Source organism: Cydia strobilella, chromosome 2, assembly GCF_947568885.1.
Source record: "Cydia strobilella chromosome 2, ilCydStro3.1, whole genome shotgun sequence".
Taxonomy (NCBI): Eukaryota; Metazoa; Arthropoda; class Insecta; order Lepidoptera; family Tortricidae; genus Cydia; species Cydia strobilella.
In genome coordinates, this window is record NC_086042.1 from 16955815 (window position 1) to 16976407 (window position 20593).

Below are 20593 nucleotides of genomic sequence, written 5' to 3' on the forward strand. Positions count from 1 at the left end.
AAAGGAAAACTCAAAAGGATGATTCCTTAAGAAATTAAATTGTCATCATTTGTTAATAAAATTAGTAAAAATTTAATGTAAGTCACAGTAAACATGTTACAGAGTGTAGACGCAAGCAGTTATAAAGCATATAAATGAATCTGCGAGCAAAGTATTTTATTACCTAGAATGAAAACACTTCGTGCTTACTATTTATATTAATATTGTCAATGTAAATGTCATTCCACTAACATTTATAGTTCAAAGCAAAGATTGCAATAACAAAAACATTATATTGCATTTTAATGTTACTTAAATTTGTTAATACTTTTCCCAGTCCTACGACTGGGATATCTTTCTACCCATTTGTTTAAAAACATTATCTTCGCGTGTCACAGTAACCAATTAAGTTTGTTTTCCAGTATGAAGATATAAATGTGTACTGTAAACACATCACTGCTTCAATTCTACGCCCTTGCCAGTCCATTGCTCGTCAAACTTGACATCGCACTCGAGATCCCTCAGCGCCGACTTGACGTCGAAACCGAAGTCCTTTAGGAACCTCTCGTAAGCAGCAAACAGGATAGGTTCCACGCCCAACTCCTTGAACTTGGGGTTCATGTCGCGACACCGAGCTACCATGTTGCGGATCGCCCAGCACCCGTTTTTCTGAAAAATATTTAAATACGATGTTCATTCGTCATTCTGAAGCCATCGCACATGTCCACGTTGTATGTATGTTTTTTCCGCGAAACAAGACTTACACCCTTGTTTTATTTTTGTTTTCTTTGGTGGAAATTTATTTTTGACACGTAACTATCCTACTTGGATATATACATACCATATTATATGTATTTATTTATAAAAAGAATACGTAACACCTATAGCCAAAGAACATTTGAACATTATATTTTAAATTCTAACAAAAAAAAACACTTTTTTCTCTCTCTGTCGTGGAATTACCCAATAGCTGTTAAATTCGAAGCACGAATTTTTCTTACACTATACCACTTCCACTATTAATAAGTCTTTGTATACCACAATAAAAATCTAGAATTCTCTGATTTGACTGTTACCTGTACTGCTTCGTTATCTGGGTGTCTCTTGAGGCAGTCGACGATGGCCTCAGGCGCTCCGCAGTCGTAGAACAGGCGGCTGTGCGGCGGCTCGCGCAGGGTAAGTGCTGCGATGCATTTTAGGGTTGATGCTGTCGTTGACACATTGCTCTGAAAAGTTTACAAGTCAACTTCATCATAACATTTAAAAGTTTCGCGTTTTGAACACATATTAAATTACATTTACACCGGGTCTACCGCGAATTTATTTTGTTACCTTTATTTACCGACGTTTCGACTTCATCATAACTGGCCACTGGCCAATACCGGCACGATCAACTGCTGTGCAGCAGTCTCCATTTTAGTATTAAGGTGGAATCGTAAGTAAGTCGAAACATCTACGATAAGTACATCTTGGTCGACTCTGTCGAGTACCGAGCAACTTATGTGATAAATAACACTAAGCAAATAAAATCTTTAAAAATACTTGCAATTAAGTCTGAAATTATTACATTGTGAACGCTTACCGCCTATCGGTCTGTATGCCGGTTTACCACTATCGTGGTGTAGTAGTAAAAAAACTCACCGCATGTCTAGTGAGTAGCAGCACTATGATAGGCACTATTCCACTTTTAACCAACTGCCTCTTCACATCGTCGTTACCGGCTAAAGCTGTAATTCTAAAAAAATATAAATCATAGAATAATCATATTTTTGATGCTACATAAATTAATTATATCGGGTTAGCCAGGAGATCGAATCAAAATTCAATTTTAAACATAAACTTTAAGGTCATTTTTTGACTGGCAACTGATTTTGACCCCTAGAAGAGTTTAAGTAGGTTATTATGCCATGCCTTTGTATCCCGTGACTCGAGCCGTGTTATCTCTTTTATTGATTTAACAGGACAAAAATATATTCCTTGACGACAAATTGTTTGATCAATAAATAGGTACGTGTCTAATCTGTTACAGCTACACAGCCTGCAAAAGGTAGCGCAATTTTACGTCCTCTTACATCCTTACTCTTATTTTGATTCAATAACGGGGCTAAATTGTGTTGTGATAAACATGACCACAGCTGAAAAAGGAGACTACCTGTCATTTGGAAATAAAAATTACGGCCTAAAAACTGTAAGAGAATGGCATGAACATAACTTGGACGTCATGAAAGGAGATATTATCGGTACAACAGACAAGAACGCGTCAATAACGAAAAACTGCATTGTTAAAGTGAACCAGACGTCCTGCCACGACTACAGCAATAGCACAAGTCAGTTGAGGCATAGAGCGAGACACATTAATTACTGGAAGGCCGAATTAGAAAGAGCAATAAGAGACATTGATGCGGAAATTATAGTGCTGGAATCTCAAAGACAGCAACTCAAAAATGCTATGGATACTTTGAAAATACCCGAGTACATCACTGAAGAGTGTCTTGATGTCAGAGCGAACAGAATGCAGCCAGACTTGGTTTACGACGAGCCCGAAGAAGCTTTATTTACTGAATCTGCTCTGATAGAAAATGTTAAGAGATTACATAGAGAAATGATTAGGGATATAGAGAATCAGATGGCTATGAATATAGCGGCGAAACATGCGTTGGAAAGAGATTGGAGTAACAAATATTTGGCATTTAAATATGAAAGTGAAAATGCAGAGTTAGAAAGTAAAGCCGTCAATATAAAGGATTCAGCAGGAGCTACCAGACTATCTGAAGGCCAGTCCAATGTGCAGTCTTGGGAATATAATACTGTATCGACTTTGGATCAGTTTAAGATAGCGATGGAGAAATCGCAAGCTTTAAGAGCTAAAGTTGAAGCGGCATTGATAAATACGGCCAGGGATCTGCGTTCACAAGATATCAAAGTAAACAATGAATTATCCAAAATAATCGCGAAAACTGAACAAGTAAAAATCGAGTTGGAGAATCAGTTGCGCCTAACTTTGCAGAAAATAGTAGAAACTGAAAATATTTTGGAGACATTGCACGAGGAAATGATGAAGGTGTTGCAGCGGATCCAGGTGGCTCAAACCAGACTTCACACTAAGAACTACAGACCTAACATTGAGAATTGCAGGGAAGGGTCCTTAGTTGGTCTTATAGAAGAGGTAAAAGATTTGAACGACAGCATGACCCTTTTGCAAAAACGTTCACTAGAGACTGAGAAGTTGAGGGCTGAATTGATTCACGAACGAGGAAGGCTGGAGAACGAGATAATTGTTAAAAAGAAATCTCGTTTCTGCGATAATGATAGGTGTTTGTTCTTTCGCTCGCACTATCAGTCTGCAGAGAAGATGTGTGGCTTTTAGGAGCATTATAACATTTATGACATGTTTACTTGTGTGTAGCTACATAATATTTATTATTATCGTAAGAATGCTTTCAACATGTTTTTACTTTATCTTCTTCTATATTCTACACTGCATTAATAAAATACATTGAAAAACAAATCATCTTAACCCCTATTTTAATTCTTTTGTTTTTTTAATTTCATAGCCCCTACTCACAGCTTGCCCGCCTGCAGCACGACCGCGGCATTCTCCGAGTTGTCAGCTAGCACTGAGAACAACACATCTGCTCCACTCTCTGCCACCGTAGCACACAGCTCGTGGCGGACTAGGAGACTTGCTATTGTCGACATCAGATCTGATACTAAAGGCGGTTTCGTGTGTTCTAGAACCAAAAACATTGCATTGCATTATTGAAACTATAAATATACTATAAACAACTGTTAGTAAATGAGCGCCCTGGCATTACACTTCCTTAAATAAACACATTTTGGAAATTTTACGTACATTTTTGAAAAGCAGTTAAAAAATGTGACTTAAAGGTAACTGGTTTCTGTTTTAAAGATATTTTAGAATTTCAATAATTTAATCAAAAATATTGTGGAAATAATATCAGAATTATATTTTATGATCTGCTAACAGTAGTTTGTTTACCTTTTAATAAGTTAGTTAATGGCTCTAGTATCTGGAATCCAAGTTCCCTGGCATGGTCATGTGCTTTGCCAAATTCCACTCTAATATCATCGTCCAGGGGGAACTTTCGGATTACTGATAACACCTCTGTTAGTAACTGAAAATAAACTTGTAATGTATATAGAAAATTAAACACAGTGGGCTGAATCAAGCAGATTTCCATTTCGTATGACAAAGAACATGGTATGGATCTAGTTTTTTTATTTTATTAGGAATAAAAGAGCCTTTAATTTTTTTGTACCTTAACATTATTCTCAACTTGCAACAAAGACTTCAAGTTGCTTGCAATATTTTTCGCAAACAACCTTTGACGGTTCATTTCATGCTTTATACAACATGTGCTTGTCCATTTCAATGTGGCTATCAGGATATTGTCATCTTCTGTATTATCCAAAATGCTGTGAAAGATGCAAGTCTTGTTATGATACTTATGAGTTTTAGCGGTTTAAGGAATCATGTCATTTCTAGGAAGTAAGTAGGACAGTGTACTAAAATTAATGTGTGAAGGTTTACCATTTCACACATTAATTTTACTTAACATTAATTCATTATCATTCATTAATGCAAAGTGCCAAAAATTCCATCTTTTTCAAACTATTCAATATTTTTTAAGTACCTATATTATAAATACCTTTTAATAACATCAGCACCTTTCTGATCTAACAAATCAGGCTGCACATCCATGAGGGCAATTAAAGTATTCAAGACATTTATAATAAATGTTGCATCTTTATCATTTACTGTTTCCAGGGTCATTTTATGTCTTGCTTGCAGTAATTCTAGTAATAATGTATAGGCGCCTTCTTTGCCTGCTTTTACCCTACGAGCTATGTCTTTGTTGCATTCTGCCTAGAAGAAAAACAGTACTATTCTTATTGAGGCAAACCTACTTGGCAAAATAAAAAGTAAACAGGTAGTGCTTAAATTTTATTTTATTGTGAAGTTTGACGTGTGTTATTTTGATATTAAAGATATAGAAATTAATATTAGTATTAAAAATAAAAAATAAAGTACTTACCTTTAAAATTTCTAACTCCTTTAATATTTCACTGTCATCACCATCATCTTTGAGTTCTTGGAGTTTTTTAATTGATTTGGAAATCTCATGATCATCACCAGATGTTAAAACTAAATCTTTTATTATATTTGACAAATCAACGCCCTAAAAACGTGAAAATAAATTATTTCAGTTCATGCATAACACAGTAAACTAAGCTTTTTCGCTAACTAGTAAAAAAAAACTGCATTGCTGTGAAGGTTCTTTAAATAGGTACTCGATTTTTTTTTTCCAAAAGTTCACAATAACAAAACTTTACCTGAGCTTGAAATTGGTTTATAGCATCTTGAATAGCTTCCGCCGCGCTCATGTCAAATTCTTGCATATTCTCTTGAACCACTTCATCATAGGTCTCTTGGGATATAACACGAACCATTTTTATGATGCAGCCGTATATTTAAATAACAAATTTTATTTGAAATTTCGCAAAAACACTATTTATTATTTATTTATTCTTCATGCGGTATGCGATTCACAGAAAGAAATTCACAATATTCACATACATCCCCCAAACAAGTCATTGAAACGTCAGTTGTCAAATAAATGTTACGTTCATGGAGACTATATAACTTATAACAATTTAATTATCTGTACAAAGTTGACATATTTGCTAATTTACTTTACCATTATAATAGTTACTTTAAACCATATTACATTTCCAAGTACGGTACAAAATCAATAACTACAATAAGTGATCTGTTTTATAAACTGATATTCATAAATGGACGTTATATATCTTGAAATGGATCGTGCCGTATTTTTTACAAAAGAAAACGTTCAAAAACTTGAACCTTTACTGACGTTATACAATGCAAAATGATTTAGATTCATGTACTTGTTTAAATTTTACGCAATCAATTTAAGTTAATTTTACTAAAATACATTAAACCTGAATCCGCTTGATCAATCATGAATTCATGAATAGTTCATCTTTAACAAACGTTCTAATAAAGGTAAACTATAAAACATTTTAAGATTTTACTTTTAGAACGCTACACAGATGACGCATCGACTGCTGCAAAAGAAGGATAATAATTTTTCTCGTACGTATTTGTGTGTTCAATCAAGAATTTGTGTCTCTAATTTATCGGATTTAAACTATCAAAATGAGTTTTCTGACGAAAATGTTCGGAGGCAAGAAAGAGGAGAAAGGCCCGACAACGCATGAGGCGATACAAAAATTACGTGAAACTGAAGAGTTGTTGATCAAGAAACAGGAATTTCTGGAGAAGAAAATCGAGTTGGAAATCCAAACAGCTAGGAAAAATGGCACCAAAAATAAAAGAGGTAACTTGCAATCAAAATCTATTAGGTAATTACATCAATAAATGACGGTAGTGCAAGGATTTCTTTGTTGACATGACCTTGTATTTTATTTGAGTTCATTATTATTATTGTCTGTAATGCTACTATCAGACCTGCCCTTTGCATATGTTTCCATCTAAATTGGCCTACTCATCATATATTAACCCCAGGAGCAAGTGAAAGTTCGGCTACCTTATAGAGAAATAATGGATGTAAAAAAATAATGTACACTTCTAAGTAGGGTAAATTTGCAACTCAATTTATTTACATAGCCCTAGTCCCTAGTATAATGTTGCTTGCATTTTTAATTCCAATCTAACAGGCAATGCCAATCATATTATATTGTTGGGAAAAACAGGGGTCTTCTAGATACAGTTTCAAGATAGACAGTCTCCCGAGTGATGACGACATCAATGTCACTGCTGCTTATTTCGAATTTTGTGAATTGTACTCATACCCATTGCATAATGCATATACTCATGTAGGGTATGAAATGAATTGACTATGATTTTGATGACATCCTTAAATGGGAGTCTGTCTAGTCTAGTCTCACACTCTCTTCTAGCAAAAACTAATTGTGTACCATAATCATTTTATACATATATGTGCCATTAAATTAGAATCACAAGGTAATGTTGGTGCAATGAGGTGCTACTGTCATAATGATGCAATTATGAGTCACCATCATAAAAAATGTGTGAAACTTTACCTTTCACCTGAAGACATTAGTCTGAAGACGTCATATGCAAATGCTCATTTAGGAAAGCCATACTTGGTGGAACAATGAAGAGTCGGGTGAAATGTAGTCATTGAACATATCTCTTTTGTACTTAACCAGCTACATGTTTCTCTAAACAGTCCATGTTATCCCCCTAATATTCAATGTCATTAAAAACCCATTTCAGCTGCAATTGGGGCGCTCAAGCGTAAGAAGCGCTATGAGAAGCAATTGACCCAGATTGATGGGACACTCACCCAGATTGAGGCGCAGCGTGAGGCGCTTGAGGGAGCTACCACCAATGCCCAGGTGCTCAACACAATGAAGGATGCTGCCAACGCAATGAAACTTGCTCACAAGGATATGTTAGTATTATATTATAAAAGTCTACTACTATATACTGAACTTTATAACCTCGAGTTGAGTCACTCTTTACTATAATTTATTGTTAGCAACCTGAGTGCCTTGTTATTTGGCGACATAGTACTTTTGATTGTCCAAAATATAAAACACATACACATACATTTAATATAAAACATGTTCTCTAAATTATATTTTGAATTTTTGAATAAAGGCTAATTAAACAACAAGAACAATTGCTTCTGGAACTAGGGAGGTTAAATACATGTCCTTATATTTGACATATCTTATACAGTGACGTAGACAAGGTGCACGACATCATGGACGACATTGCGGAGCAGCACGACATCTCGCGCGAGATCACCGACGCCATCAGCAACAACGTCGCCTTCCCCAACGACTTCGACGAGGACGAACTCGAGAAGGAGTTGGAAGAGCTTGAACAGGTAACTTGTCCAAACACCTGGACCTCCATTGGACTAATAAGGCGCCTCGCAAGCCGCTCTGGTGTGCTAGCTAGGCTGGTTCAAAAAATCTTTTTTTTTTCTGATGGGGCATATTCCGATTTTCATACAACGTTGAGAAATTTCAAAGTGGTTGAGCACCTCCTTGTAGTTGAGATAATATTACAAAACTTGGCGTATTTTATTTATCAACATAATAAGTGTAACAAAATAAGGGGGTGCCGCTTCTTCTAGCTAGAGTTTGAATTTTTCCCATCCTCACGTGAACCACCGTGGTGCTAGCGGGACCTCTCTAGACTCTGACTTGTATAGTGCTGTCTGAGACAGACTGTCTCGCTCCCACACCCAAGCGATGTGATAACCGCGTAACTTTTATGGCGCACACTGGGTCGTTCAACAGGTCTGTCGCCATAAGCAATGTATGAGGTGGAAAATGAGTTCGTTTATGTGGTGCAGACCGCTTCAGATTGCGCCATTATGAGTAAAATCATATTACGGAGCTCAATTTTAAACGTAACACACGAGTAGAACTTAAAAAAAATATATCATAAAATGTATATACATATGGATTAATGATTTTTTTGTTTTTATTATTTTTATTCATATATTTTTGATTTTGTTCTTTCACTGATATGTGTTAAAATTGTTAAATAACAAACGAAACCGTCAACGCCATCTAAACGAGAATAGGCCAAAGGTTGGTATTGGTGGTAGCGCCATCTGTGCGAGAATCAAATTTTCTTGATTTCCGAGGCACGTTTTTTTCCTTAGACTCATCTGATACGGAGTTATATAGGCATTGATCGTGTCTTTCTACTATTTATGCAACTTAATTATTTCCTGTACGCGACTGTATTGTGCCACTATATAATTCCCTGTGTTATTATATTCGCAGGAGGATCTCGACAAGGAGATGCTGGGCATCAACGTGCCCACAGACACACTGCCGGACGTGCCTAGTGCGGAGCTCGTCCACGACAAGCCCAAGCCCAGCAGGTCCAAGCAGACTGGTCAGTACTAATACTAATATAATAATAATAGTTCGTCAAACCAAATTGTCAGTAAATAAGAACAAAAAAAAGTATACTCATCCTTTTCTTTTGGGTGCTAGTACTAGTGTAAGAAAAAGATATTATTATTCTCTCTATCTATGTTTGAAATGAGACAGTCCTTTGACAAACTATAGCAACACACTTAACTCCTCACGATATCGCGTTGGCAGAAAAGTTACCTTGGAATCCCACAATGGATGCGATGTATGTACATCATACATAGATGGAAAATGTATTACAGTCAAATATCCCCTGGGACTTTTTGAGACTGAGACTGAGACTGAGAGCACGAGCTACGCGCTACGAGCGTAGCCGATGACACGGGAAAAACCGTATGTAGCGAAAAGCGCCTACGGACAAAATACTGGCAGTCACGTTCTTAAGAGTGTACGAAGACCGCGAAGTCACGCGCACATGAGCTTATTTACATATTATCTATATCTATATATGTATATAAATGCGTGTATCCTGACTGATTAATCAATGCAGAGCCGAAACTACTAGACTTTGCATTTAAAATCACTGATTTAAACTTTCACGATTGTTACACATTATTATTTGCGAAAACGGGATTTAATCGCGTTTAATTATAAGTTTTAAAATTACCTCCAACGTCAAGATGATGATGTTGACTTTGGCCAATCTTCTCCGAGACCACGGGGACAACGCCGTCCTTGAAACGTCGGAGGAAATTATAAAACTTAATTATACGCGATTAAGTCCCGTTTTCGTAAACAATAATTTGCTTTTTAAGACACTTGGCACTGACACTTTTGACCATTGGTTCCTGTCAAAGCTGAGCCCCTACTGACGCTTGTCCTTTGCCCTCACATAATGAGCTTTGCAGGAAAGCTCTAGAGGTTGAAAAACCCTCTGCGGAGCACGGCCTACGTCTTTGCTTACACTTAAACATTGGTTGGCTCGGCCTTCGGCCTGGCACGGAAGCCCCTTACGGACAGAAGTTCTGGGTCTTCGGCCTTATGCGAAGCACGGTCTTACCATTAGCTTACACTTGACCATTGTTTATTCCAAGTTCTGCTCCAATTATAATAAAAACACACCGTTCAAAACTTTCGGGCTACTCTTGGGCAGGTGTATAAGGGTTAGCGCGACTCAAAATTGTTACGTCCAACTGCACTGTTTATATTTTACAAATAAAAAGGTTTTGGCTAAAATCGCTATGTCAAAATGTGTTAATTCGACGGTAGCTAATAAATAACGTTTATTTCTATTTCAGAGGACGACGAGGAATTCGCAAAGCTGCAATCCTGGGCTACGTAGGCTGATCGAGGGTCAACTACTTGTACGTTGTGATATTTTGACGGTAGCGAGTCGAGTGAAGGTTTAGTTTTGCACAGTTATTAAGCTCAAACGGAAGTGAAATGTTAACCATAAGTATATTAAACACAATCGCACTTAAACTATCGTGAGACATATTTCAAAATATAAATATAAATAATAGTGAGTAAAAACCGTACTGATAAATATTTTGAAATATATTAAACACAGTTTAAAAATAACCATCAAGGGCGAGTTCGTTTAATTCGCGCACCGAGGGTTCCGTGCAATTATCAGTTATCTCATGCGACTTTAAAACACGAAAGATTTTTGACCAGAAATATACTAAGTATAATTGTGTATAGCGCTATCTATCGGCAAATCGGCTAACTAATGTGCGCGACTAAACTAATGTGTGTAACTATGTGATTTCCTCGTGTGTCACAACTTGAGGGTGTTGAATATGTGTGCGAAGTCTGCTTGTTATGAAGTCACACATTTTCTTAAGCGACCCTACGTCTATATCTCTGTATCTTTCAACTTTGTGATTTAGCATAATAGACAGTATACGGAAATCTAAAGGTGCGTCCAGTGTGAGTTACGTTAATTAGGCGTGCTATATGATGCAAATATGCTGGCGGCGCATTCGCCGATGTGGACGCTAAGGTGCGCCGAATGCCACGCAAAAATGTCTCTGAGAGAATTCGCCCAACACTGAAGCTAGGGGTAGACTGCTTTACATCAGTGTTTCACAAACGTGTGGCGTTCACCACCGCCGGCTTCAGCATGGAGCGAATTTGCTCGCATTTTTTTTGGCTCAGGCATGAAGGTTGATTTGAATATAATATATGATACAATTTCTTTATCTTTAGTACTATTTATACATTTTAGTGATATATAATATATCTACAGGGGAAATAGCACATTTTATCAAAAGTAAGCCTTCACTCGAACATGTGTATATAAATATGTATGAAACAATCGTTCGGCTTTATGTAATGCGGTTAAATGTAATCTGCCTTATATATTTACTAACTGAATTTTGTACTATACGTGATCTAGCAAATGTGAAACTGTTCAAGTTGAATAGACTATTACTTCATAGTTCAAATTTGTACTGTGATTGTGTGTTTCCTGAGAAATACTTCGTAATATCAACTGAACATCAGTATAGTACAAAATATCAGTGTTTAGTCCAAATATTGATAGAAACTGATGGATATGGGTAGGAAGATGTCTGTAATATAATGTATATTTATTTGCTGTTTTTCTAATCAATATGTTGAAGAAAACTATTTTTATATTAATTTTAATTCGTTAGGTTTCGAAGATGTTCGTTAGGTTTAGGTTGCACTAGATAAGAAAATTTGCTACAAAACGCTTGAACTCAAATCATCGCTTTTCATATCACTTTTATTTGGTTGATATACCTACCAAATAGTGCTTTTTTTACTGAGGGGTAGCGAGAAATTTTATATCAATGGTGATAAAATGGTAGGTTGGGTTTTATTGCCAATCACATGAAATTTCGTCTCGGTCATCGCCTAGCCTCAGTAGCGACAAAAAACCAGAAGCAAGTGTTCTCATTAACAAGTGAAAAGCGTTGACTTTACCCCATTTCGGCAACAGAGTTGGGTAAAAGTAAGTAGTAAATATTAGTACATAACCTTTGTTTCTCATTCGTACTAACGTCAATAAATGTAACCTAGGATTACTGCCTACATGTATGTTCTAGAAGGAAGCGTATGTTTTTTAAACTCTTATTTTACCTTGTTTATAATTCAATACATTTTACCGAAAGATATCGGTGTTTTTTTTCTTTAACACAAATTAGCTGTGTCCGCCTGGAGGCTATGAACAAAATTAGCCAAGTGTGAGCCATGAGCTTCAGCCTATGAAAATGGCATTAATGCGAAATAGTTTATTCGGAATGCACCAAGAACATTTAATAAAATACCGTATTTCTCATATGTATAGAAATCTCCCGGTTCATCGATCGAAAAATGTTTTTACTCAATAAAAGAGTTCCTAGAAGCTCCTTAGTAATGTTATCTCGGCTTAGCTATTATTTGACGTACAACTAATTATTTGACTACCTAAATTATTAAAAAAATAGTTATTTGTTATACAAGGGTGCAAAGTTGTATTTTACCCGCGAGTGTGGAATTGAAACAAGAGCAAGCGAAAGGATTCTATAGTTGAACCACGAGCGAAGCGAGTGGTTCTAAAATAGAATCCTGAGCGTAGCGAGTGTTTTAACACACGAGAAGTAAAATACATTTGCACCCGTGTATAACACAAAACTTTTCCCCTCACTATAGCGAGGAAAGTGCAACATCCACAGGCGTTAGATCATCTTCATCACTGGAATCACTCATTTTTTTACGATAATACGATATTATAACAGAAAACTCGGGAAGTTGTGTCGGGAATTTTTTTTGTTGACAATGTTGATATTTCTGACGATGCGTTTTGAAATTGCATCGACTCAACTTGTGCATTCAGAATTACATTCAACATCATTTAAAAAAACAAATGTTTCTTATGGAATTTAAGGTTTATGACTTAAAATCATTAATAAAACTAAATTTGGTATTTTTTATTAAATTCTCGAACCATTTATTTAATGATAATTAATATCGAACGAACCATTATTATGACGTTTTACGTTTTGTTATCTGTCAAAAGCTACTTAAACACGCTCCATCCAAGGTCAAATTACTTACCCCACTAGTGGATAAAATGCGTTTTTCCCCGCTTGTTTTAAAGGATAAAAGACGGCTTTCCGAGCTAGTGAGGGGAAAATACTTTTATTGAATGATACAGTGTTATTTGTGACTTTTATGATTGATATTTTTTCCTTTAATATAAAATTTGAAGTATCGCTCGCAGACATAATTGATTTTGATATTTTTTACTTTAGTTACTTATAATTTTATTTTATTATCACCACTTGTATTGCATGCAGTTAGGTAATAGTTACTCATTATGTCTATGCCTATTCAGGCAGGATGTGCTGAACAAACATTTTATTATTACGTCTTACTAATGTACCTACCGCATTCAAAGAAATAACTAAATCGATTGATTGAACAAACTGTAAATAGAAAAGTAGTAAGTAACTTTATGGGTTCAATCAGAAAGTTAGTGTTAACTTTAGGTATGTCCGAAGGAGAGACGCGAAACTAAATGCTGTGTATCACCTAAAAAAGTCGCAAACGAAAGGATACATTTTTGCCAGAGCGTGCGCTCTCGCCGCTTGTAGTTCCCCGAACATGTAGTTAATGGTTTAAGAACTTTATTCTCAAAAACAATTTACAAAATTCGCTTGAATACAAACTAACTACTCAATAAACCTACCTAAGGTTACAAGTTACACATAAGGCGATAGAGAGATAAATAGACGATGAACGTTCGCGATATGCCTTCAGTCTTATTTCCTCCGTACTACCGATATAATTTGTTTATTAGGTATATGTTACTGAATAACCGCCTGGTTACACTTTTTTGGCTATTATGTACCTACACCTATATGTCATTAAAAGTTATGTTCTATAGAATGTAGGTACGATGCCATAAATGCCAGTGTAAAAAAAAAGTAATCTGCAGTATTTTAAATATGTATATGCACAATAAATAATAGGCACATATAGTTGCATATACCTTACAAGCTGCTATCGGCCGAAGACACTATTATAAGTACTTAACTATCTATACGACTTCTCTATCTTAACTATATTATAAGTACTTTTTCTTTGTCTAAACTAAATTAACCAAGTAGGTGTAGGTACTTGAATAAAGTTGAATTGGTATTTATAATGACATGGTTCTAAGTAGGTCAATATTTTCATGGGCCTACTTAGTATACTTAATTGTTATAAATTATTGGCACTTTCTACGACATAGAATCCTGGTTATATGTATCGTGTCCTAATTAAATAGCGTCATGCACTACCGATTATACAATAATTACAACAGAGGGTGTAAGTACGATAAATCTTGTAGGTACACTTGTTTGCCATGCAGACGGGCGCCGTGATTTGTGAGGTGAATGTTGATAATTTGTAGAGACACTTTCGCTAGGCGGTGTATTCTGGATGGAGTGAGCGTTTGAATTGTTAATTTCTTTAAAGTTTCAGTGCCGTTCCAAATTTTAAATATACAGACATTAGATAGGGCCCAATGATTGGCCGTTTAAAGTACCAAGTCATTGATGGAATTAAGGAATGAGACTGTTGTTGCCTTAAAATAAGGTTAATAATGTAGTTATAGCCCATAACCAAAAAAGAATCGAATCTTCTCCAAAAATTATCTTGTCTTTCTTTGAATAATAATGTAAAAGTACCAATTTTGCTTGTCTAAGTAATTAAGAACAGTTATAAACTACGTTCAGTTCAACTTCGCCTACATTGTTTGCGTGAAACGCTTACCGTCCATTCGATTCACTTAATCAACCTAAGCCATTGTCCTATAACCGAATCCAAATCAGAATAGGGCCGTATGGGAACGTAACAAGATGTTGTGGCCAATATTTAAATACTAGCGTCGCATCATTGCTGACCATTTGATAGGATAGTCCGAAGGGAATCATACGTTATGAAGCTACTTGTTTTGGTAAGTCCAATTAAGCACCTATTATTTTTAAGACAATTATATATATTAGCTAGGTATCTAATTATCTATCTTCCTTAAGGGGCTCCCTGGCGCCAATGACCTTCAATCTGATTCCCTTAGTTTTCTAATGTTTTATGCAGCTTATCATTTTAACAGCAACGACTGTAAGCAAAATAGTTTCCCATATTTATTTCAAAGTTCATCTTCGATATATTTGGCGTCAAAGTTGAACAATATTAGGCCAAAAAACTGGTTTTGTGCAAAAAATGCCTTTTGTAAATTTTGTGTTTCATCATCATTCGCTTGCCCTTGTCCCATTCACTTGGGGTCGGCGCAGCATGTCTTTTTCTTCCATATGGAAGAATGTTTTTTTTTTTTACAATAAGATAATGAAAGTGGTGGATTAGCTTTAATTTGAGCTGATTGTTTCAGAAATGGTAACTTTTAATAAATATTAAAGTATGCCAAAGGATATGATTATTTACATTGTCATAGGCATTGAAAGACCCATCTTTAGACCAACATAGGATTTTGATATAAAGATATACTAGCGAGTAGCGACCCGCCCCGGCTTCGCACGGGTTACACCAAACCTTAACTAATTATACACTTAAACCTTCCTCAAGAATCACTCTATTGATTAATGAAAACCGCAAGAAAATCCGTTCAGTATGTAGTTTCTAAGTTCATCGCGAACACACATACACACAAACAGACAGGCTACGCGGCAGGGGACTTCGTTTTATAAGGTATAGCAAATAGTGATTGTGATGAAGTTAAGAATGTTCAATTAGGTAGGTTTTTAATATTAAAACTTCCTTTCTTTCCAGATATCTCTCTTTGCCATATTCCACTACTCAACAGCAACAATAGACATTGCAGAACTAACAAAAACGGCAAAAGAAAATTTGAACACCGCAAAAGAAAATTTGCAAGCCTTGCACAAGACGGCAACCTCAGAACTCTCTAAAATTGTGATGGGGATAAACCTGGAAAACGCAAAGAAGGTGGACATATTTCACGTAATACCAAAGGTTACTTCAAAGGTCACTAAATTGAAGAATTTGCTATCAGGAGAAAGCAAAAAGCCCAAGAAGGAAGCACTGATCCTAGATCCGTATCAAGCGGAGAGGTTAAGCCACTACTTCGACCACAGTAAACACCGCATTATCATTCATCATCATCATGATTAGCCAGGACTGGACTGGCAAACAACCTATATTTGTTGTAAGCTAACGGTCGGTTGCAACAAACCTTTTGTCACAGTTAAACAATAGCATAATTTTATAGCGATCGACTCAGGGCCAGTTGCACCAACCACAGTTAACAGACTGATCAACGTTACGCAGCAGAGATCTATGAAACTTCCCATACAATAAAATTTTGCGACCGCTTTAACGGTGACAGACGGTTCAGTGCAACCGACCCTTAGTGAGTAGGTATGGGATTTTTTTATAGTAGGTATTATTCAAACAGGAAGGTTACGCTGACAGATGCCCTCTCAATACAATTTTGCGAAATTTGACGTATTAAGATTACAAATCTTTACAAATTGTACGCTGACAGGTGTCATGTCAGCGTACTCATCGTATTTAAAAATACTATAGTTTACGGCTGAGTGATGCTGATGTCGATCAGGCCGTCAACTTTATTGTGGTTGATGCAACCGGCTCTAAATAAGTACGTAGATATAGGTAAAAACTTAGGTAAAATAAAACCCCTCTTGTATGTAGCCAATGTGTATGTAACCCCTCTTGTGGTAACCCCTCAAATATGGATTGTCTATCCTAATACTTCACCACTATATAAAAGCCTTCTTTTAACCCTTGTTTTAGTTAATTTTTAGGGTTCCGTACCCAAAGGGTAAAAACGGGTCCCTATTACTGACTCCGCTGTCCGTCTGTCTGTCTGTCACCAGGCTGTATCTAATGAACCGTGATACCTAGACAGTTGAAATTTCCACAGATGATGTATTTCTGTTGCCGCTATAACAACAAATACTAAAAAGTACGGAACCCTCGGTGCGCCAGTCCGACTCGCACTTGGCCGGTTTTTTTATTTTACCTAATATAGTGCCTAGAACTACGTCGTACAATTTACCAATGAATGAAGACTGTTAAAATCTATTTATAGCTCATATTTTTTTATACTTTTGTAATAAAATATTGAAGAACCAATATTGTTTCATTTCTGTATTTATGAATTTCAGGATTATAGAGATAGCTAGGGGCTCCTTTTGACTATAACTTTTCATAATAACTATAGTGGCTCTGTGAGCTGTAGATCTCGCAAGCATAGCTTAAACGTAATAAATGTATGGCTCCGCTGTATTGACAAAAAAAAACCCATTTATTTTTAGGGCAAGTTAAATAAAAGCTTTCATGGGGCATTCCATGAAAACGGTGTTTTTTTTTTTTTTAACAAAATTCTTAATTTATGCAATGTTTACGCGTGTAGGACAAAGTATTTGTGTATTTTGCATGCGAATCGCTTACGAAATATTTTCTTTAATTCCGAATTACTTTATGTCGACTTGCGTATTAGTAGCAGCTTTAAGATGATACCTATAAAGGCAAGCCAAAAAATAACCAGTAGGCCTAGCACATAATTGGTGCGACAGTATCTCGCCGCGAGATAGACCACGGAGTAGGATGGAGATGGCAAGTGGGCGTTCCCGTCTATCCGACAGTTAGTAGCGACCGACTCACTTTATGCACAGACTATGCTCAGTTGTTGTGTAAACTTCATGCTCGAATGACATTCACGTCGTACGTACGCTCGTCTAACAAAAATTGATAATTAAATTTAAAATGCCGTATTGTGCAGTATTAAGCTGCAGAAATCACAGCGGTTTAAAAAATCTTTCACGTGGAGGTATTTCCTATCACCGGTGGTTATTTATTTAAATATAATCCGATAAATACGAAAAATCTGTTTCTTGTGCATTATTTACGAATGTTCGTTAAGTAAATCTATATTTTATCAGTTAGAACTTAGAGTTCACAATCCTTTGTCACTATTCTTTACGTTTATCTGGAAAATTCGCTATCCTAAATGTCAAATAACTTCGCTACTCAGATGCTGCGCAATGTCGATATTTATATCGATAAAGTTAAAGTTACGATATTTCAAGTTTGATGTTTGGTAGTTCGGTAAAAAATGATTATTTTAGACACGTTTCTAATTATTATTTGGGATAATCAATGTCTTAGTAAATATGGCAGCTCTGGTCATCAAGCACTAAGTTAAGTCGGGGTCATTTCATGGCAACCTTTCAAACCTTCGTATTCCTTTACATACGTTTTTGTTTTTTACACCCATCATATTTTCATCGTTAATATAATTAGACTAGGTACTTAATGCACTTATGCGTACAATGCATGCAATGTGCCATGAATAAACGTTTTATATTTTCTATTTCTTTATTATTAATTATTGTAGGTTACCACAAGATGCCGATATTAAAAATATATGGATCAATGCTACTGGGCAAGAAAATTAGTTTCCGCAAAAATATAGCACCATTTGCTAGGAGCATTTCTTAGAGAAAGATTTCTGGGGATAAAATTGCCATACATCTCATCTAGCGTCCACACGCCTAAAACTTAGTTACTAATTTAGTAATTATTAGTGACATTCGGGCTCACTTAATTAATAAAAAGTGTTCCGTACCACGCAAACTAGCGTCAAATATTGGAATTTTGCCGCCCCCCTTCCTGATTTGATAGGTCACAATCTTACAATCAAATCAAGTGGGATCGATGAGCCAGTTTCATGTATGCTTTCACACCATACAATTAATTTGACAATTTAATCAGGTTGTCCCGTCTAGATTGGCCTTAAATGCTGCTACAAGTAAATATATTGTTAAAGACGAATACTTACCTATGTAAGTAATTGCAGATTTGTGATCACAAAATAACAGCAATACCGAGTTAATAGACCTTTAAAGAACTATGATTTTATCTGTTTGACTTTAAGATATATTTAATGTTCACATTAACAACCTAGTTGGTCAATTAATAAGAAACAAATTTCTAGTTAGATATTTGTTGTACTGTACTACATATTATTTTTCATACAATCACGATTATCACTACCTATATTATAATCATAAATAAAGTATCAACTAAATGTGTTAAAACATACGGTAATGAAATATCAATACCTAACTGAACACACAAATATCGATAAAACACTCCGATTACACTGTCCCCTCCCTATATCGTCGAATGGAAAGAAGTTCCAACGGTTAGCTACTCGCAGGCGTGTAGAGGTCTCGAAAACACCAGTGTAACGTGACCGTGAGATCCGTAACAAACCATGCGTAATTAGACCTTACTTATACTGGTTTTTTAGCCCTTTTCTCGCCTGTAATAAGTAAGTGATTTTAAAATTATATAAAATAACGCCATCTGGTGTTGAGTAGTTGTATTAGGTGAACGTTGAGCGAGCTTTTGTGAGATGAATGAGATAATGAAAGAGTCGTATGTCATATAGCTTTGACATTATATTTTAAACCGTCACTCATGTAGCCTACAGTTGATATTCGTTCGAGAAATGTCCACCGGTAATAACTTTTTGGTATGGAAAGTTGCTACGAATCAGAGCAATTTTGTAAGTGTGTGACGTATTTTAACGTGGCTATGAATGTGTGAGTTTAGCGACACTGGTTTTCATACTAAATAGGAGTCATTTCACATCCACTAGTTTATTAATTCGTGGACGATATAGGGAGGGGACAGTGTAATCGGAGTGTTTTATCGATATTTGTGTGTTCAGTTAGGTATTGATATTTCATTACCGTATGTTTTAACACATTTAGTTGATACTTTATTTATGATTATAATATAGGTAGTGATAATCGTGATTGTATGAAAAATAATATGTAGTACAGTACAACAAATATCTAACTAGAAATTTGTTTCTTATTAATTGACCAACTAGGTTGTTAATGTGAACATTAAATATATCTTAAAGTCAAACAGATAAAATCATAGTTCTTTAAAGGTCTATTAACTCGGTATTGCTGTTATTTTGTGATCACAAATCTGCAATTACTTACATAGGTAAGTATTCGTCTTTAACAATATATTTACTTGTAGCAGCATTTAAGGCCAATCTAGACGGGACAACCTGATTAAATTGTCAAATTAATTGTATGGTGTGAAAGCATACATGAAACTGGCTCATCGATCCCACTTGATTTGATTGTAAGATTGTGACCTATCAAATCAGGAAGGGGGGCGGCAAAATTCCAATATTTGACGCTAGTTTGCGTGGTACGGAACACTTTTTATTAATTAAGTGAGCCCGAATGTCACTAATAATTACTAAATTAGTAACTAAGTTTTAGGCGTGTGGACGCTAGATGAGATGTATGGCAATTTTATCCCCAGAAATCTTTCTCTAAGAAATGCTCCTAGCAAATGGTGCTATATTTTTGCGGAAACTAATTTTCTTGCCCAGTAGCATTGATCCATATATTTTTAATATCGGCATCTTGTGGTAACCTACAATAATTAATAATAAAGAAATAGAAAATATAAAACGTTTATTCATGGCACATTGCATGCATTGTACGCATAAGTGCATTAAGTACCTAGTCTAATTATATTAACGATGAAAATATGATGGGTGTAAAAAACAAAAACGTATGTAAAGGAATACGAAGGTTTGAAAGGTTGCCATGAAATGACCCCGACTTAACTTAGTGCTTGATGACCA

General features: G+C 35.7%; 3 protein-coding genes across 4 annotated transcripts; 2 read left to right on the plus strand and 1 right to left on the minus strand.

Moving 5' to 3' along the window:
- Nucleotides 1–80: 80 nt before the first annotated feature.
- On the minus strand, nucleotides 81–5587 carry LOC134752148 (armadillo repeat-containing protein 6 homolog). The gene is made up of 9 exons (XM_063687748.1): nucleotides 5335–5587; nucleotides 5037–5180; nucleotides 4650–4867; nucleotides 4260–4416; nucleotides 3980–4115; nucleotides 3545–3710; nucleotides 1621–1714; nucleotides 1056–1205; nucleotides 81–648 (listed from the first exon to the last, which is right to left on the minus strand). Exons 1-9 carry the CDS (start codon nucleotides 5449–5451, stop codon nucleotides 433–435), a joined length of 1398 nt encoding a protein of 465 aa, XP_063543818.1. The 5' UTR covers nucleotides 5452–5587; the 3' UTR covers nucleotides 81–432.
- Nucleotides 2105–3346, plus strand: LOC134752156 (tektin-4-like). Its single transcript, XM_063687761.1, has one exon. The coding sequence runs from the start codon at nucleotides 2105–2107 to the stop codon at nucleotides 3344–3346; it is 1242 nt and encodes a 413-aa protein (XP_063543831.1).
- Nucleotides 5588–6072: 485 nt separating the features above from the next.
- Nucleotides 6073–15906, plus strand: LOC134752163 (charged multivesicular body protein 4b). 2 transcript variants are annotated; one of them, XM_063687778.1, is made up of 6 exons: nucleotides 6073–6362; nucleotides 7286–7463; nucleotides 7754–7904; nucleotides 8818–8932; nucleotides 10212–10277; nucleotides 15697–15906. In XM_063687778.1, the coding sequence occupies exons 1-5, from the start codon at nucleotides 6182–6184 to the stop codon at nucleotides 10253–10255; spliced, it is 669 nt and encodes a 222-aa protein (XP_063543848.1). In that variant the 5' UTR covers nucleotides 6073–6181; the 3' UTR covers nucleotides 10256–10277; nucleotides 15697–15906. The 2 variants fall into 2 exon arrangements, with proteins under 2 accessions (XP_063543848.1, XP_063543842.1); XM_063687772.1 differs by lacking the exon at nucleotides 15697–15906 and having other exon boundaries at nucleotides 6074–6362; nucleotides 10212–12054.
- The last annotated feature ends 4687 nt before the right edge of the window (nucleotides 15907–20593 follow it).

What these genes read in the sequence shown, in the direction of transcription:
- LOC134752156 (XM_063687761.1), top strand. Translation starts at nt 2,105, where the DNA reads ATGACCACAGCTGAAAAAGGAGACTACCTGTCATTTGGAAATAAAAAT.
- LOC134752148 (XM_063687748.1), bottom strand. Translation starts at nt 5,451, where the DNA reads ATGGTTCGTGTTATATCCCAAGAGACCTATGATGAAGTGGTTCAAGAG. An exon ending in ATTAACTAACTTATTAAAAG is followed by an intron (nt 3,711 to 3,979) that starts GTAAACAAACTA and finishes TTTTGGTTCTAG; the next exon opens with AACACACGAAACCGCCTTTA. An exon ending in TGCTACTCACTAGACATGCG is followed by an intron (nt 1,206 to 1,620) that starts GTGAGTTTTTTT and finishes TAAACTTTTCAG; the next exon opens with AGCAATGTGTCAACGACAGC.
- LOC134752163 (XM_063687778.1), top strand. Translation starts at nt 6,182, where the DNA reads ATGAGTTTTCTGACGAAAATGTTCGGAGGCAAGAAAGAGGAGAAAGGC. An exon ending in TGGCACCAAAAATAAAAGAG is followed by an intron (nt 6,363 to 7,285) that starts GTAACTTGCAAT and finishes AACCCATTTCAG; the next exon opens with CTGCAATTGGGGCGCTCAAG. An exon ending in AGTTGGAAGAGCTTGAACAG is followed by an intron (nt 7,905 to 8,817) that starts GTAACTTGTCCA and finishes TTATATTCGCAG; the next exon opens with GAGGATCTCGACAAGGAGAT.